Source organism: Chrysemys picta, chromosome 3 (assembly GCF_011386835.1).
Source record: "Chrysemys picta bellii isolate R12L10 chromosome 3, ASM1138683v2, whole genome shotgun sequence".
Classification (NCBI taxonomy): domain Eukaryota; kingdom Metazoa; phylum Chordata; order Testudines; family Emydidae; genus Chrysemys; species Chrysemys picta.
The window spans coordinates 150,438,123-150,457,882 of record NC_088793.1 but is presented as its reverse complement, the minus strand read 5'-3'; the positions used below and the strand labels follow the sequence as shown (position 1 = coordinate 150,457,882).

At 46.3% G+C, this 19,760-nt stretch overlaps 1 protein-coding gene across 1 annotated transcript in view; it reads left to right on the top strand.

Annotated features, from left to right (window-relative positions):
- Positions 1-649: 649 nt before the first annotated feature.
- KCNK5 (potassium two pore domain channel subfamily K member 5) overlaps positions 650-19,760 on the top strand; it is a 63,021-nt gene continuing 43,910 nt past the window's right edge. The window contains exon 1 of the mRNA XM_005307403.4: positions 650-1,025. Coding sequence (XP_005307460.1) covers positions 840-1,025 — 186 coding nt within the window. The 5' untranslated portion in view covers positions 650-839. The remainder of the gene's footprint in view (positions 1,026-19,760) is intronic.

Sequence of the window (19,760 nt, the reverse complement as noted above, 5' to 3'; positions counted from 1 at the left end):
GTACAGGCGGAGGGGTGACACTCTCACACCCCCACAGTACAGGCAGAGGATTGACTCTCTCACCACCCTCCACACACAGTACAGGCGGAGGGGTGACTCTCTCACCACCACCACCCCTAGTACAGGCGGAGGGGTGACTCAGACACATAGTACAGGCGGAGGGGGTGTCTTTCTCTCTCTCACGCACACAGGGCACCTGCGGAGATTAGACTCCCTCCCAGCTCTTTCTACTGGGGCTCTAGTCGCCCTTCTTGGGGCCGCCGTGGTGGGTTGCGCGGCGGAGCGCACACACGTGTCTGCCGGGGGCGGGGGCAGCCCAGCGGAGCGGGGTCACAGCGGCACATGGAGCGGGTAAAGCGCGGCTGAACGCAGGTCCCCTGGCCTCCCCGTCCCGGATCTCCGGGGTGGGAACCTGACCCAGAGCTGCTCAGCCGAAGCGGAGAACTTTCCCCTCCATCTGCCCCGCATGCGCCGTCCGGGAAGGGGAGGGGGAGAGTAGGGGCACCAAATTCAAACAGCCGCCGAAGGCGCAAGGCGGGAGGCAGCCAGAGGGAGAGGGGAGAAGAGGAGGGAGGAGACGGTGGGAGGAGAAAGAGAGCGAGAGGCCAAGGGGAGGGAGAGAGAGAGAGAGAGAGAGAGAGGGAGCCACACAGACAAAAAGGGAGGGAGAAAAGAAAGGTGTGGGGGGGAGGGAGAGCAGGGCAGGAGAAGGAGGAAGAAGAGCGTCCCAGTCACTCTCTAGAGAGAGAGCCCAAGGCTGCTGTTCTCTTCCTTGTGCCCCACCAAGGCATTTCCAGCGCCCTGCTTGTCCCTGTGCCTGAGCCGTCCCCTCCAGCACCATGGTAGACCGGGGCCCCTTGCTGACTTCTGCCATCATCTTCTACCTGTCCATTGGGGCAGCTATCTTTGAAGTCCTGGAGGAGCCGAACTGGCAAGCAGCGACGGAAGATTACAAGGACAAGAAAATTGAGCTGCTCAAGGAGTTTCCCTGCCTGAGCCAGGAGGGGCTGGAGAAGATCCTGCAGGTAAGTGGGGGCAGCTGCCTCCTCTCTGGGGGTGACTATGGAGGGTTGGCCGTTTGAGAGTTTCCCTGCATTGTGTGTGACCCTTTTAACGAGGATCTCAAAGCGTGGTTAAGAGAGCTTCACAAATCCTCCCTGTGAGGCAAGGCACAAGGCAGCATTAGTAACCCTTAGCCGAGACAGGGAGAGCTAAGGCTGATGTCTCCTTGACCAACATCCTCCCAATAACAAGACATGTGTGCGTGTCATGCGATTACCCCTCTGAGCCAAAACTTTGAATGAAGGGCTACACCGCAATAGTGCTTTGTGTTCCCGTAAATGTCTTACAAGTCTCTTTAAAAGTCCCTGCCCCAAGCAGGTTCCTGACTTAACTGGGACGCCTGCCATGCAAAACCTAGGCCCTAAGTAACTCAAAAGTTTACCTCTGGGGGAGATTTCTAACAGGGGAGGGCCAGTCTTCGTGGGAGGTGTGTGTTTTGAAGAGTAAATTCCCAAGTAGGGTGCACTTAAAACAGGTGTATGCATGCCTTTAAGGAAGGGGGAGGGGAATTGGTTTTCTAACAAAGTATTTTCATTCATACCTATGGGTGGGTGGGTGTGTGTTTTTAACATTTGAGATTTCATGAAGAATTTTATTTTTAAAATGAGAAAGGCGAGTTTGACAAATACTTTCTCTTAATTGGTGTATTGAGTTTGAATCAACTTCCTATAAATTTCGCATATTGCAAAAGTGTCAGTGCTGAGCATTCAAGGTTTTTTTTTTGTTTTTTTTTTGCCAGTTGCAGGCTGGGCATGTGGCTTCCTTGGGGCACAGGCCAGCAGACTGGGTTTATATCAGCAGGTGATGTGCTCAGTAGGGTTTTTTCCCCTCTTTTTTTTTTTTTTTTTTCCTTTTAAGACAATGCAGTATCTTGTATAGTTTTAAAACCCATCTAACTGAAAGGAATAGTTGAGTTTACAATAAAAACGTGAGGTTTTCCACTAAAGGGAGAGATGCTAATTTTTAAAATACAGTTGGTTTACTGTAAGCGTAATTTGCCTGTACTGTCTGTGAAACAGTGGTTAGAGTGTTAATTTCATTTCCCTTGGTTTCAAGAAAGTATTGACTCCTCCTTAGGCTGCCTCAATAAGGTACTACTCTGTGGAATTACACTACTGAACTGTTTGCTGATGCATTACTGTAGCAACTCTTTAACGGATGAGATTAGCAGAGCTACCAAAACTAACAGATTTCCCCTTCTTTTTTTTAACTCTATGGGGATACTTTTGGATATCTGAATGGACCCTAGGTGGTGGCATGAGAATCAGGGAAACAAAAGATGAAGCCAAGCAATTGGTGCACTTGATCCTCTTCTTTGCTTGGCCTGTTTTTGTTTTTTCTATGTGCTTAGTAAGTTCTACTTTGAAAAGTTTGCCTGGGATCTGTGTTTAGCTCTAATAACTTGGTCTGGGAAAAACTTGGGTTAAGGGGAAACCAGTTAAAATTGTATGGTTTGCTTGGGTGGGAAGGGTTACAATTTGAACTTCATTTTTATGAAGCTTAGTATATGTGAAGGGGTAAATACTAGATATTTTAATACACCAATTACTGAGAACCCCATATAATATGGTGAGTAAATGCAGCGTATAGTTTAATCTTTGTAATATATAGCAAGTCTATTCTTTGCATCTCACTTAACCTCCATGATTTGTTACATCTATAGCACTGGACCGCTTCCTAACCATAAGGAGTGGTTGGTGGTGGAGGGGACGGGTTCCATGTATGTATAACTCCTTTTTACAGCTACTTAATAAGATTCAACAGATCACGCTGTAATACTAACCTGTTAGTGCCTTGCTATGCATCTAGTGTGTGCACTAATTGGCAAAACCATGTTGTCTGTCTCTTTGGAGCCCATGCAATACTTTTTACATGTAAAAAACACATACACTCAGTGCAGCCGTATATGGAGGTGAGCAGTGGAGAATGAAGAAAATGGGGTTGGCCATATGTTTGGTCCCAGCAGGGCCAGATTAACCTTTTGTGGGCCTTGCGCCAAACATATTTGTGGGCTCCCATGGGGGCAATGGAGCATGGCGTGGGGGGGTGTCGGTCCCCAGAGCGAGGGGCCGGACAGGGGCATGGCATGTCCGCTCAGCCCAGTGTGAGGGCATTATTTACAAACCAGCAGTTGCCAGATGTACAATGGCCCGCCTGGCCCTGTACTGCCAGTGTGCCCTTCCCCTCGGGGGTGGGCCCATGCCATGCCACACATCCTCCTCCTCCCCCCCCCCCACTGGAACACGCCCCCACCCTGATTCCCGATGGCCAGAGCCCCCTGGACCCGCTATGCCCAGTACCCCCCCAGACCCTGCCACAAATGCACAGCGCCTCCCTGCCAACAACCCCACCACAACTGCCCAGCACCCCACACAGAACCCCCACTCCCTAGAGCCCCAACACACAGATCTTCCATGCCCCCTCACAGCCAAGCATCCCCTCCAGACCTCCCAGAGACCCCACTCCCTGCCTCCTGGCACAGTCACGGGCCCTTCTGACTGGCCTGGCTGCCCCTCCATGTTTATGGTGGGGCAGCTGAGTCAAATTTTAGTGGCATTATGACCTCACAGCTGGAGCAACACTCTAGCAGCAGCTGTGCTAATTTAGGACAGGACCACTGCTTAAAAGTGGCTGGGCCAGGGTCCCTGCTGGCTCTGCAGCCGGTGGAACTTTAAGCAAGTACAAAAACCTTGTGGAGGGGGGGGGGGGGGAAGGCATTAGCTCGCCCAGCACCTCTAATTTGATGACACTGCCTCAAAGGACAGACAAGTTTTCCGACAACTGACTGGGAGTGAATCCTAAAGTGTCTTGGCAAAAAGAACTATGGGATACATCTCCAGACACACATGTGTGAATGCAGAAACAGTGAGGACACAATAATGAGGGTAGGCTTTGCTGTGGGAATGTTCACACCCAGGTTAGCCTCACCCAGGTGCCAGTCACCTTGGCCAGCTGTGCATTAAAGACAATACCCAGTGAATTTTCTTTCTATTGCCCCTCAGGATTCTGTCCTTTATCCCCCTCTTTGCCTTTATCTCTCTATACCTGCAGCCTGTCAGGGTAATCCACTGGTGGGCTGTGAGTAGGGTGACCAGACGTCCCGATTTTATCGGGACTGTCCCGATATTTGCTTATTTGTCCCGCGTCCCGACCTACCTTCAGTCGGGCCGCGAATTGTCCCAATATTTCGCCTCCACTCACAGGCAGAGCGGAGCCCGGAGGGCGCTCGTGCCCCCCCCCGCCCTGACTCCGCCCCCTCCTCCCCCTATTGGATCCCTCCCCAAATCCCCGCCCTGGCCCCGCGCCCCAAGCTCCGCCCCTCACTGCCCCATTGGATCCCTCCCCAAATCCCCGCCCTGGCCTTGCCTCTTCCCCAAGCACGCTGCATTCCTCCTCCTCCCCCCCCCCCCCCCAGGCTTGCGCTGATCAACTGTATGGCGGCGCAAGCGCTGGAGGGAGTGGGGAGGTGGAGACGGAGTGGAGGCATGCTGGGGTGGGGGGGGGGCGTGGAGCTCCGGCGGCCGTTTCCCCCCCCCTTTCCCCCCCCTCCGCTGGTAGTTCCCCCCCCCCCCCTTGTCCCAATATTTCACCTGTGTGATCTGGTCACCCTAGCCGCAAGACAGTTTGTTTACATTGACTGTCCGCAGCTCCCAGTGGCTGTGGTTCGCCGTTCCCGGCCAATGGGAGCTGTGAGAAACAGCAGCCAGCATGTCCCTACACCCAGCTCCACTTCCCGCAGCTCCCATTGGTGGGGAAAGGTGAACCACGGCCACTGGGAGCTGCGGGCGGCCGTGTCTGCAGACGGTCAATGTAAACAAACTGTCTCGCAGCCTGCCAGCGGATTACCCTAACGGGCTGCATGTGGGTCACAGGCTTCCCACCACTGCTCTACATCCTTGTCCCTGTTAGAACTCTTCAAGCTTGTATGGCTTCATTTATCATCTCCATGTTGACTACTTCCAAAATAACCACACTTTTCAATATCTTGTCCCACCTCTCTGATGGGTGTTCCGTTGTGAACTCAAACTCAACATGGCTAAATTGTGATGCTGATTTTTCCCTTCTCTCACTCCTCTTGGTAACAGTTGATGATGATATTGCTATCCTCCAGGTCATCTAGGCTTACAATATTGCTGTCACTATTGTTAAACTATTGTATATAGTGTCCTAGTGTGCATGGCATTTCTCACAGAGAATGAAAATGTGGAGTGACATCCAGCCCCACTGAAGTCAGTGGCAAAAATCCTATCGATTTCAATGAAGCCGAGGATTTCACCCATGGTACCTGTATTACTTACAGTCTGAGTCATATTTAAATTTTCTTTCCCCAATCAGTATCCGTGCTTTTGTTGACTCCTGCTGGTTCTTAAAACATCTCTAAAATCCATCCTTTTTCTGTCTGTCCCTGGTCATCCGCCTGAACCTCTGGAACCACCTGTCAACTTACTCCCCCTCCAGCACATCCAAAACTACTACGCTGGTAAAATTATCTTCCTCTCCCACTGCTCAAACTGTCATGCCCCTGTTTGAGTCCCTTCATTTGCTTCCCTGAACTTGTCTTCAAGGTTCTGCATGACTCCAGACCCACTCACATCTTTACTTTTGTCTCTTCCCTTCTCTCCCACTACTCCTCTTAAGCCTTCTGCGTGGTTGCTCCTTTTGTATCCTTTCCCCTCAGTACTTGCCTTCTGCAATGCAGCCTTCTGAGGCTTTGAATAGCCTCCTTGACAGGGGCAGCTCCAGGCACCAGCGCAGCAAGCGCGTGCCTGGTGCGGCAAGCCACGGGGGGCGGCAGTCAGGCAGCCTTCGGCGGCATGCCTGCGGGAGGTCCGCCGGTCCCGTGGCTTCAGCAGCAATTTGGCGGCGGGTACGCCGAAGGCGTGGGAGCGGCAGATAACGCACAGAAACGCTGCCAAATCCGCATGACCAGTGGACCGCCGGCAGGCGTGCCGCCGAAAGCTGCCTGACTGCCATGCTTGTGGCGGCAAAAAACATAGAGCCGCCCCTGGTCGTTGATCTTGTATGTGTCAGTTGACTGTCCTCCCTTCTTTAATGTCCCTTCTTCCTGTGAAGCCTTTCAACAAGTGTCCACCAAACTTAGCTTATCTGCTAATAATCAACCCCAAGGAAACCACAAAAAACATGCAGAAAAGGTTCGCTCTGCTGACCTGCTTTATGTAATAGGATGGTGGGAAAGAAAACAAAAATAACAAGAAATAATTTTGTCCCAAGAGCAGGGCTGCATGCTGTCTTGTCTCATACCCAGCACGCTGTGTTCTGATTTAGTGTCCAATTAAGTAGACACATTGGGCACAGGAACAATGGAAATTCTTTTTGTGGAGTGGCTGCAGAATCTGGTCCTATGATCTTAAGCTCTAAGGAGCCAGGGACCTTATCAATTTATTTGCTTGTCAAGTCCCATTTAGACTAGTATTTCTATATTAACAGACTAAAATTGCTTTTAAGGGGGACAGTGTCAGGTCAATTTGGCCTAAAATTTAGATTCTGGAAAACAAGGTTTCACTACACTTAATAGAAATGCACCGAATTAAAATACATTCTCGTGGAAAAAGGTTAACAAACATTTCCTACAGAATTTACAAATAACACATTGCAGCAAATGCTAGAGCATGAGAACCTGCAGATGAATCCAACCAGTCTGTTTTTACCACCTGCACTGAGAGAAATGCAAAAAGTAAATAATGCAGTGAAAAATAAACTACTCTTCTAATAACTTTATGTAGTGTTTGTAATAAAGGTAAGGACACTTGTTCCCTATTAAGGATTCCTAAATGCAATGTTTGAAGTGTGTCTCACTGAGGCATGTAGAATTATACCAATGTGCACAGTGTGTATATGTTGTGTAAATGGCTGCTTTAGCCAGGTGACGCTATGCTTCTAGATAAAGCAGTTAAGCCATGTTTCAGTTTTCCTCTGATCAAACCCTGTGTGTCCTTATTTTGACAATTTTACACACGCCTACAAGGAGATGTTGGGGATTGGTGGGGAGGCACTCACATGCTCAGTGATGTAAATTGGTGTCTGAGGGTCCACTCCCAAAACTTTGTGAAATGCCTTGTGTAATTTTCCACCTCCAAGAAGATTCTGAGGAATTTCAAAACTGCACACGTTAATTGGTAATTTATCTGGAATAACTATAATTTACAGTTAACTAAATTACCAACAAATGATGAACACACAAAGTAGAGGGCCCCAAATGCCCTTGAGAATTATATTTTTAAAAGTCTTTTGCTTTCTAAATCTGCCAGAGCTAACTCAACAGAAGGCTGCATGTTGTTTCTGGTGAGGAAGGTTGTCATTTAGCTTCACGGGGCCAGGCAGCTTGATTTTTCAGCTGGGCTGGCTACCACAGGAGCATAGAGGAGAAGCTTGGGATAGTTTACAGCAGTTCTCAAACTTTATTGCAGAGCAACCCCCTTCTGACAACAAAAATGACTAAATGAGCCCAAGAGGGGGGATTGAAGCCTGAGCCCACCCAAGCCCTACCACCCGGGGGGAGCTGGAGCCAAAGCCCAAGCCCCACTGCCCTGGGCGGGGAGGTGGACAAAGTCCTGCCACCCCAGGCAGCAGGGGGCCAAACCCAAAGTCCAAGCCCCAATGCCCAGGGCTGAAGCCCTCGGGCGTTGGCTTCAGCCCCAGGCATTTCGGCTTGGGCGTCGGCTTCAGTCCTGGGCCTCAACAAGTTTTACGCCAGCCCTGGCGATCCCATTAAAACAGAGTCGTGACTGAGTTTGAGAACTGCTGGGATAGTAGCATAAGGTTTGGTCTAAAACACAGTTTTTGTACTGGTATAACTATGTTGGGAGGGGGTTAACCAGCATGGTTGTATTGGTATAACCCCACTACTGTGGATGGAGTTATACTGGTATCGAGGTGCCTTATACCAGTATAGCTTATTCCTGTTCATGTATGGAAATAGCTATACTGTAATGGACCCTTTTATACCAGTATAAAACTGCATCCACTCTAGTGGGGTTGTACCACTTCAACTACAATAGTATAAAGTGGTACAACTTTTTGTGTGCAGACAATGAAATATGAAAACTTGTACATGCAACCTGCTGTTGCAGCCAGTTGCAGGAGGAAGCCTCTGATAGAGCAGTGAGGCCAGGTGGTGACTTCTGAAGACCTGCCCACTGCTTTTCTTCCTCTGTTGTGGGAGTGCATTTTCAGCGCAGGGGTAGATGAGGCTATGCAGTCTTCCCCCTTAACTCCAATTTCTTTCATCTGCTCATTATTGCCCCACCCAGCTTGTGAAACACTCAGGTAACAATTGGGAGCTATACTCATGTGGTGAGTCTTACCGATCTTGTTTATTGGGAACTTTTTCTTGTGGCGGTGGTGGGGGCAGCCAAAATATTTCTCTTTGATAAGCCAGTAAGTTTGACTGGTGGCAGTGACGGAAAGAATTCAAAGCTATGTGTAGGAAACTTGTTTTGGGAGAAAAACCTACAAAAGGAAGAGGAAAAACTGCCTGTTCCAGCTAGTGATGTTTGCTTCCTTCAGGTATTTGAGCAAATAATTAAGGTCTTTATTCAAAAATCTTACAACACTATAACCAGAAGGCCTAAAATATATCTAAAGTAACCAGATAGCTTGACTATTTGGACCAGGGCCCAGTGCTGTGAAGAAGTGCTAGAGAGAACCTCAAGGAGAGCTCGGATTAGTGTGCATGTGGTTTTTTTGTTTTTTTTTCGTGTTTTTTTTTCGTGGGGTTTTTTTTTTGGGGGGTGGTGGTGGTGGTGGTGGAGGGGTGTGTGTGTGGTTGTTTGGGGTTTTTTGCTAAAGAAAAATACCTGCAAGGCAGTTCAGAGAGTATGCAAACAGAAGGATATAGAAGTTGACAACTTCAGGCAGGATTTAAGGATTTTGTCTCAATTCCATTTTGTACATGTGGTGGTTTTGTTTTGTTTCCCTCTCATATTGCACTTCTTATAAAAGAAATAAAATACTTTCTTTGAATGCTTGATATCCAGGGTTCATTACTTCAAAGTTAACATCATAAGGTTTAATTTTGTGTACAATATTTCTCAGGTTTGAGAGCATCTGTAAGCTATTTTTCCAAAACTTGAAAGGCTATTAAGATTTAACTCCACTTGCTCAACGCTCAGTAAAGGGAATAGAGATTTTTAGTGGTGATTCATTCCCCTCCAAGTTAATAAAGTAATCAAATTAGATTTGCTCTTCATTGAAAAGTGCCACTGGCATATTTTCATAAGAATTGTGTTGTATGTAAATTGGGCACATAGTGTCACAGACCACATAGCTGCCCCGATTTCCTGATTTGCTGCCATCTAAAGAATTGGGGGGGGAGAGGACCGAATTTAATAGTAATCTGAGCTTCGTAGTTTGCACCAGGCTGTCTGATTTTTCCCAAAGCAAAATACAACATAGTTTAAATCCATGAAATATTTCCAAGTCTTACATGGTTAAAAAAATAAAATCGAGCCACCTCCACAGGAATGGGACAGGAGATTGCTAATACAAAATTCTTCTTAAGGGAAAATATAATCGTTGTTAATCTCTAGAGCCAAAGAATTTTTAAAGCACAAATTAAGTCTTATCTCTGAAAGGTAAGTATTGTTTTACACATTTTAGAAATAAGGGAACTAGGAACTTGGGCCTTAATTGACTTATTTGAGGTTGCTCAGCAACCAGTTGCAGAGGAGGGAATGGAACCTAGGACTCCTGTCTTCTTTGGGATTGCCAACCCTCCAGGATTGTCCAAGAGTCTCCAGGAATTAAAGATTAATGTCATGTGATGAAACCTCCAAGAATACATGCAACTAAAACTGGCAATCCTAGTCTTCCTGCTCTAACTACTAGGTTATGCTGCTTAATAGGCAATATCTATCTATACTAGGAAAATTGAGACCCACAATTCACCAGTAGAAAACAGCACTGCAATACTCTGTAGTTTAGGTAACTTCAGAGTGAGTAGGTGGAGGCTGGGGAAGGGCTGGGTGTCTTGTGGGGTTTTTTGTTGCTGTTTGTTTTTAGTTGCTTTATTGTCTAATCCTATTTGGAGCAAGGTTAAATGGCAAGGTGGAAAAATGCCTGAAACCTATCAATGCTACAGCCTCCCCTATTGCCACTATCTGTGGAGAACTCTGAGTCCTAGCTTTCCTAGCACAGACTCAGCCTTAGGTGCTGCTAACATAGTCTCCCCCTGGTTATTTTAGGAAATAATGCATTACATCATGCCACCATACGGCTGTTGCATCACCCCTCTTGCTTCTGAAGCTTGTAAAAATTCAGGATTGCATTCCATTTTTCACTGATCTCCTTTTTGGAACAAAATGTTACTTTCACCATAAATAAGAGTTCAGTTTGTTTTCAATTAGATTTATTTTCCCACAATGCTGTTAAATCCTTAGAACAAACATACTAACAAAATAGAGATACAACCAGAAACAAACTACGTTGCAACTGACATTAACAGTCAAGCAACTGTGCAGTCTCTTTAGAAAATAACTAAAACATTTGTTGCTATTAAAAAAACAACCGCAAAACCAAAAAAAAAAAAAAAAGACATAGTTGGGACACACGGCTGAAAGATCATATTTAGTCCCTCTTTAAACAAAATACTGCATTTGTAGCCCTCTCACAGAGTTCTTAACATAGTGCTATATTTAAAAAATGCTTTTACGGTGGGCGACATGGGTGACTGCCTAGGAGACCGTGGTTGGGAAGGGCGGGGCGCAGTGGTCAAGAGGGTGCTGGCACCCGGGCAGGGTAACCCCTGCCACTTGTGGGTGGCTTTGTTGCCCCATGCGAAGTCCTGGCTCAGCAGCAAGCAGGTGGGTCGGGCCGGCTTCCAGGTGGGGGGGGTTGTTGCAACTTGCCTCTGGTGAGGGTCTGCCCCAGAGATGAGCTAGGGGAGCCCCAGTGGACCCAGGGGAGTGCCCTGCAGGGCGGGCTGGAGCCAGGGCTGGCCTTGCCCCTGGGGCTGTGCCATGCACTGGGGTGGAGGGGCCAGGAGAGTGCCAGAGGAAGAGCTACTTCTTCCTGGTGTCTCCTGCACTCACACTGGGCTGCCAGGCGCAGTCTGCCAGCCACGGTAGTTGCTCACCCACCCCCAAATGCCCGTGGAGCAGGGGCGGCTGGAGTGTGCCCGGGCTAGTGGCGAGTGTTCCTGGGAGCACACAGCAATGCCTGAAGTTGAGTGGCACTGAGGAGCGGAGCCAGCGGGGCTTCCTGGGGGGGCGGAGGGGTAGGTTCATGGCAGTTCAGGGAAACAGACCCTGTGCTGGGCATGTGCTGTGCTGAGCTTCAGTTTGTGCCTTGCAGAGCTGCCTTCCCCCCTCCCCCGGCGCCAGGCACTGCCAGTGCCTTTTGCAGCAGTCTCTGCTGTAGGTGCACACAGTCCGTACGGTAACTTAAAAGCTTCTCCAGTAAACTCAAGGTGTGTGACTGTACGGTGTATCTGTACTTAAACACAAAGAAAGGGGGAGCCAAAATACAAGTTTGTCCAGAGTGCCATTTTCTGTAAGGCTGGCCCTGCTTTTACTTGAACCATGTGGTAGCCTTCCTGGGGGGCTAGTAGTTTAGTTTCTTAGCAGTGGCTCTCAACCTTTCCAGACTACTGTACCCCTTTCAGGAGTCTGATTTGTCTTGCGTACCCCCAAGTTTCACCTCACTTCAAAACTACTTGCTTACAAAATGAGACATAAAAATATAAAAGTGTCGCAGCACTGAAAAAATGTTTACTTTCTCATTTTTACCATATAATTATAAAATTAATCAATTGGACTATAAATATTGTACTTGCATTAGGGTGATCATATGGCCCATTTTATCCGTGACAGTCCCCTTTTTAAGCCCTGTCCTGGACGCCCCCACTTTTTTTGGCAAAAATGGGTATTTGTCCTATTTGCTCTTGTCAACTGATCATCAGTTGGCAAGAGCCAATGGAACAAATGCCCAGTTAGCCAACAAAGTGCGTATGATGGTGTGGAGGAACGTTCAGGGGTGTGGTGAGCAGCAACAACAGGCACTGGGCCTCAGGCTGTCAGCCGCAGGCGGCGTGGGGCTCAGGAAGTCAGCCCCAGCCCTGGGCAGCACAGTGTGACCAGAGACTCCAGGTGGCTTGGGCCAACCCCATGCGGAGATGGGGGAGCGGGGGCGGAGACTCAGGCCAGCCCCGTGCAAGCCCAGGGCTCAGGCAAGCATCGCCACCTGGCAGCTCAGGCCAGCCCCATGCAGTGTCCTGTTTTTACTTTGGGAAATACGTCAGCTCTAGTATGTAGAGCAGTGTAAACAAGTCATTGTCTGTATGAAATTTTAGTTTGTTCTGACTGCTGGTGCTTTTTTATGTAGCCTGTTGTAAAACTAGGCAAATATCTAGATGAGTTGATGTACCCCATGAAAGACCTCTGCGTATCCCCAGGGGTACATGTGTCCCTGGTTGAGAACTACTGTCTTGGAGGGATCACCTTGTGCAGCAAAATTCCTTTAACAATACTAACCCAACTGAAAATCCAGGTGACTTGGTTTCTAAAGGATGTAGATCATGCTAAGACTGTTCATTTTGACTATTAAGTGGAGTATATATTAGGGGAATTGATTTGGGTGGCAGTGGTTTGATTTTTTTAATGTAATGATAAAATCTATAGGGGAGTTTATGTTCATCAAAAAGAAACTGGAATTTCAAAATGTAATTTTGTCAAATGCAAAATGAGAAATTCTTGAATGCTCATTACCTATCACTTAGTATCTCGTTACTAACTTTTTTTGGCAAGTTTCCTACATATAACTAACTGTATCTGAATTTTTTCCCAACTATCTTGGCTTAAGACCTTGATTAATGACTAATTTAAAAAAAAGAAGAAAAAGTTGTGCACATCATTTTAAGCAAAAAGGCCCCAATTCATAAAATCACTTGAACGCATGTTTAAATTCTACTGACTGTCTACAGGACTCAAGCATATGATTTGCTGAATCTGGATGCAAGTGCCCTTATCTATTCACATCTCTACAAACCTGCATGTGTGAACTTCACTTCAGTTTCATTGGTTTGATCTGCCACGTAGCAGAAATAAGGAGAATGGTGAACGTTTATCACAGAGTTATTTAAATACCCTGGAATAAATTCTGCCCTTAAATTCACTGAAGTTAGTGGTCTGAGAGCAGAATTTGGTCTTCTGTACTCTCCATTCTACCTCAGGTTCAGGTTTGTTAAACAAAGACATGACAGAACCCTGGTGTGTTAGCTTGGTATTGGTATGAAGTGCTCCTATTCCTCTGATTAACAAGAAGTTGGGATACATATTGCAGTTTCCAAAGAGTTGTGTTCTGCTCCATACATTTCGGCAATATTTTCTTACCATGTGGCTTAACTGTAGCCCTGGATATATTTGCATAAATGATGTATTTAAATACAATTTTAAAAATCTGAGTTAACAGGAGGATAAGCCATTCCTCAGCACTCTGCCCGAGCAACTCTGTTTTCACATTCGTCCCTATTTGACTCTCTCACTCGGGTGCATAAGTTCCTGTGACCCAAGGAGCCATTGATTGTCAATTAGCTTCTGAAAGCTGTTGGTAGTTCAAAGACCTTGGGTGTTTCTTCCTTTTCCCTAAGAAAACAGCATAAAGAGGGAAGGGGCAAGGAAGCATATAAACAAATTGTGGACCATAGTCTTTCAGAAAGGGCTGAATCTATCACACCATTAGATATTTCAAAAGTTCATGTTCCATCACCATGCAGGTCTGTAGTGTGTTCTCCATACTCACTTGGTCTTAGCCCTTGCTGTGGGGTTGGTGGTACAGTAACTTGTGCTCTGGGGCAGTGGTTCTCAACCAGGGGTCCAGGGCCCACTGAGGTGGGGGGGGGGAGAGCGCGAGCTGGTTTCAGGGCATCTGCCAAGCAGGGACGGCATTAGACTCACTGGAGCCCAGGGCAGAAAGACGAAGCCCCACTGTATGGGGCCCCCACTGACGCTGAAAACTGAGCAACTAAGCTTTGCAGGGCTCTCTGTGGTGGGGACCTCAGGCAATTACCCTGATTGCTACCCCCTAATGCTGATCTTGGCTTTTATATGCAGAAAACCAGATGTTGTGGGATAGGTGGACTGTCAAGTTTTTGTAGCATGTTTGGGGGCCTCAGAAAGAAAAAGGTTGAGAACCCCTGCTCTGGGGATCGTGCTGCCTTCTTAGAAGAGAGGTAAGAGCTGGGCAGGCTTGCACAAATTGGCAAATGCTGAAGGGATTCGGTTCGTGTTTTATGAACGCATCCTCCCACGATTGTGTAACCAGTTTCCAGCTGCTCAGAAATAAAATCCAAGCCTTTCAGACTTGTGTGTCTGCGTGATGTGTATATATAAACTAGCTTGTTTTTGAAGTCACAGCAGGTGCAATACTCTAATAAAATTAGATAATGGCTATGTCTGAGTTGGCTCCATCAAGGGAAACTTCCTCTGCTATCCTAGAAATATGAATCGTGGCTGTCTGTAACAACAAGGCTCTACATATGTATCTGTTATTTAATGTTACTTTGGATTCCCAAAGCAGCTTTCATCTGACAGTCTCTATAGTTTACAAACTACCATAAGTGACAACTCCGTTCAGCACCCATCAGCAGCCAGCTCTTCTCTCTCCCCCCAGTGCCTCCCGCCTGCCGGCAGCTCCACCAATCAACTCCTCCCCCTCCCTCCCAGCGCTTACTGCCCGCTGCAGTCAGCTGTTTTGCAGCATGCAGGAGGCCCTGGGGGTGGGAGGGCGCAGGAATGGAGCGCGCTCAGAGGAGGGGGAGGCACTGGGTGAGGAGTCCAGTGGCACCTTAAAGACTAACAGATTTATTTGGGCATAATCTTTCATGGGTAAAAAACTGCACTACTTCTTCAGATGCATGGAGATCCATGCATCTGAAAAAGTGGGTTTTTTTTACCCATGAAAGCTTATGCCCAAATGATTGATAGTGACACTTCTTTAGCCATCAGGACAGAGCCTAAGTGTGTGTGGTTTTTGTTTTTAATTTTTTTTTTTTTTTTTTTAAATGTGGGAGCCTTCTTGGCTGCCTGTCTTCACCTTAAAGCAGCAAAAAAGGCCACAATCAAGTTCACTCTACCCTTTTGTAGGTAAATTGTAAAGCGGGTTTAGATTTTCAAGGCATGATTGTAAGAGAAAACGATTGGGTCTTTGGGACAAGGACTATCCTTTTGTTCTGTGTTTGTACAGTGCCTACCACAATGTGGGTCCTGGTCTTTTACTGGGGCTCCTAGGTACTACAATAATATAAACAATAAATATACTACACTCATTACCTGTGTGGTGTATATTTGGTGTATTTGTGATAACTTTGCTGTACAGTATCTGTTTGGAAGGTCCTAGACCTTACAGCTTACTCAGTAAAACTAGTGTAGATACACCTCTTTATTTGACTTCTGTGAAATGTAAGATTTAGCTTATATTTTTGGAGCATCCTGGCTTTATTGGCCAACACTTAAGAATGCATACTCAGCTTTGCAGCGATATGGCCAGCTGGTCAGTTGGACAGATGTCACAACAGCTGCTTTCTCTTTTCCGGCTGAAGAATGTTTTTGTAATGCAGTTTCAGACTAGATGCTAGAAAGAAATTTGCTGCTGAACTTGTGTGTCTTTGAGAGGAAGGGTGTATAGTTCATTTGCTTACAATTTTTCTAGGGTTCTGATGATGAGCAGCTCTTAAGCTAAAGATGTTTCTGCATAGCAAAGAGGGAAATTTAATTGAGCAATGACTTCCTTTATCTTGTGGCATATAAGGAGGAGTAAATAGAGACACTTGCTGAGTCTGTAACAGAAGCAGGAAGGAGAGAAAGGGTAGTAAACGGAAGCCTGCAACTTCACAGTAATTGTGCTAGCTAGTTGATCATTTTTTCAGTTAGAAGATCAAGTGTGACTCAGCTTTCCATACCCTCTGGGGTTTTTTTTTTCTGTGCTGCTTGCCCTTAAATATCAATATTGCCTTTTGCTTTCAATAGCAATCTGTTGGATATGTAAGAATATGCTGCAAATACATAGAAACTATCTTGCTGGTCTAGAAGTGCACACAGTTCAACAGTCAATAACTCTCATATAACGTTTTGGACTTTTTCCAAATAAACTGAAACTGTTCTATGCTAAGTGCAGCTCTTGAAATTAAGTGATTACTGCCCCACAGTTTACTTTACTACGTTGTAAAATCCACTAGCTGAAGTGGAGTCATTAGTGAAATCTTAGACCTATGAATTTGTGTGGGTTTTGACTGTTTGAGTGTAATCTTAAATGTTCTTGGCACTTAGTCAAACCATTTGCAAAGAAGTACTATTTGTGATGTCATATGGGACATATGGAATTTATATAAAATGTTTGTAGGTTAATTTCCAGTTAGCTCCTTTGACTTCTTACTTTTTTGTGTGTACCCACTGACTCCCCTTGAGAGGAGAAATCAGGAATTGTAGATGGAGGGTTATTTAAAAATTATATTTACTTCATGTATAAAACTAACAAAAGATTCCAGTAGTTTCTATGGGGATCTTATGCAATTGTGGAGGGTTGTGGAGGTTGATCTGTGAGATAGCAGATTGGAAAAGGAAGTGTTCATGAGGCAGTGTATTGTTAAGATGAGGTCTGTAGTATGAAAAACTTTTTGTGAATCCTTGAGGTACTGTGTACTCAGAGGTGAAAGTAAGCCGGACTGCACCGGCTTCTGTGCGGGGATTTAAAGGGCTCTCCCAAGCCCTTTAAATTCCCCCCGCAGCTCCGGCAGCCAGGCTGGGGCTGGGATTCAAAGGGCCCGGAGCTTCCACCCCTGTAGGGAGCCCCGGGGGCTCCCAGTCACCTCTGTAGCTGGGAGCCCCGGGTTGATTTAAAGGCCCTGGGGCTCCCAGCCACAGCTGGTGCCCCAGGGCCTTTAAATCTTGAGAGACCCCGCCTCTTCCAGTTGAGACCACGCCCCCCCCATGACTCCAGCAGTACTGGTAAGTCCTGTAAGTTACTTTCACCAGTCCATGGCAGAAATGAGGAAACTAGAACAAAAGTTATCTTCACTTAATTATTCCCTCTTATTCTCAAGGAAGTAAATATAGTTCTTACTTTTGTAGTGTTGGGAGGATATAGATCAAAATAACCTTGACATACGTATCCCAGCTTCTCAATGAGATTAAAAATTAAATTGGAGCTTTCATTATAGAGAGGTGCAGCATGACTTCCTTTTACGACCTGAGTAGCATGATGAGTGACTTCATCTCAGCTCCTTCTAGCAGCCAAGGACTCCACCTCTATGCCTTTGGCAATGTTCTATGATATTTTTTTAAAACACCTGTGAAGTTCTTCAGTTGTTCGAAGTGTCATAGAACAGTCAGCTTTGGCCATATACCATGGAAAACATCCACCTGCTGTAGTGTGTTTCTGCTCTTAAAGAGAAATTGGAGCAAAATGATATCCTCAACCAAACCAATTTCAAGCGCAGAAGCAACTATAGAAATTTAGGTTATTTCTGAGGTAGGGAAGGTTTAACCTCCTGTTGAGGAATATTTGCAAGTATAGATGTGAAAGATGCCACTGAGACATCTTCATTCCTTGCTACACAATTATGCCACAAGCTGTGGATTCTTTAATAAAACAAACATTAAAGGAGTGGATCTGGTCACATGCTCTCTGATGTAATTCCATTAAGTTACACCAGTGTCAGAGAGACTGGAATCAAGGCCCAAGACTTCTAGAGCCTTAGGGGGATAGTGGCTACTGTAAAACCATAAAAAGAACAGGAGTACTTGTGGCACCTTAGAGACTAACAAATTTATTAGAGCATAAGCTTTCGTGGACTACAGCCCACTTCTTCGGATGCATATAGAATGGAATAAATTTGTTAGTCTCTAAGGTGCCACAAGTACTCCTGTTCTTTTTGCGGATACAGACTAACACGGCTGCTACTCTGAAACCTGTAAAACCATAGTGACACACACCTTCTCCCCTGTTTGTGTATCATTTGCCTTATGTGGCTTGAATGAACTGAAGCTGGGATTTTGACTACTGTACACTCTAAGGCAGGGGTCGGCAACCTTACAGAAGTGGTGTGCTGAGTCTTCATTTATTCACTCTAATATAAGGTTTCGCGTGTCAGTAATACATTTTAACATTTTTAGACGGTCTCTTTCTATAAGTCTATAATATATAACTAAACTATTGTTATATGTAAAGTAAATAAGGTTTTTAAAATGTTTAAGGAGCTTAATTTAAAATTAAATTAAAATGCAGAGCTCCCCAGACCAGTGGCCAGGACCCAGGCAGTGTGAGCGCCACTGAAAATCAGCTTGCATGCTGCCTTTGGCATGCGTGCCATAGGTTGCCTATCCCTGCTCTAAGGGGTGGCCAAACTGCGGCTCGTGAGCCACATGCGGCTCTTTTACGGTAAAAGTTGTGGCTCACAGAGCCCCCCACGCCCCCTCCCCTATTCTCCACCTGCCAGACTTGGGGAGCGGGGGGGCGGGAGCTCAGGGCTTCTGCCCTGTGGTGGGGGTAGGGACTTCTGTCCAGCAGGGAGGGGAGTCTCGGGGCTTCAGCCCTGCAGGGTGTGCCTGCTGGGGCTCAGGGCTTCAGCAGGAGCAGGGCTGAAGCCTCGAGCCCCGGCATGTGCCTCCTGCAGAGCTGAAGCCCCTAGACCTCCCTCCCCACAGGGTTGAAGCCCCGAGCCCTGACAGTTGCCTCCTGCGGGGCTGAAGCCCTGAGCCCTGGCAGGTGCACCCCATTTCTTGAACTTCTGAAGATTGTCATGTTGCTGCTCTGAGGGCCAGCAAGTTTGGCCACCTGTGCTCGAAGGTCTTGATTCAGGAAAGGAAGGCTCATGATTTTCCCCGTCCCTTAGAGATTCCCTATCTCCCTCCCCCTCGGATTTTTTTTTTTTTCCCAGTCTGGAAGCTGGCTGTCTCACTTAATGTACACTAGAAAATCGCCCTTGTTGTGAAATGTGTTCACATCATCACCACCTCTGGGGACATAACGATGCAGCTTTGCATAATGGCACAACTTTGAAATATCTTGCAAGATACTGCCATGCTGAAACCTGAACAAATCTAGTCTTGTTTTTGAGGGTAGGAGTGCATGTTAAAACCGGCATGTGAGAACTTTGTATTTCTAAGGCTCAACATGAAGATATAATCAGGTTAACCACTGAGAACTGTTAATTTAATAAAGCAGTAAAAACAATTATAGGCCAAACTTTAAAGCTGAACTCAAGCTGCGAAAGTGAGTTTGCTAAAGCTGTCACAGTCAAACGAAATGGCTTTTTATTTATTTATTCAAGATATTTTCCACAGGATATATCCCAGTTAAATGTGACAACTTATTTACAATGGGTTCTTGCCCAAGGACTGAATGTGATGCAAAACTGACAAGAAACTGCTTAGAAAAACAAACTTATTTTCCTGTGCATCCTTTCTTTGTGTGTGCGCGCATCTGGCTTTTAGATTGGATGCTCTTTGGGGGCAGAAAATGTCTTTATTCTTGTGTACTGAACACCACAGAGCACAGTGTTAATATCACAATTGTGCTAGACATAGTAAGAGACCAGCAGAAGAGTGTACGTTTTGTTTGTTGTTGTTTTCACTTGTTCACAAACATTCATCCAAAATACGCAATCCCTCTTTCATTTTGAAAGCATCCAGAGCTGAGTGTGGAACTTGTGTTGGAGGGAATCATGACACAACATATGGGACTGC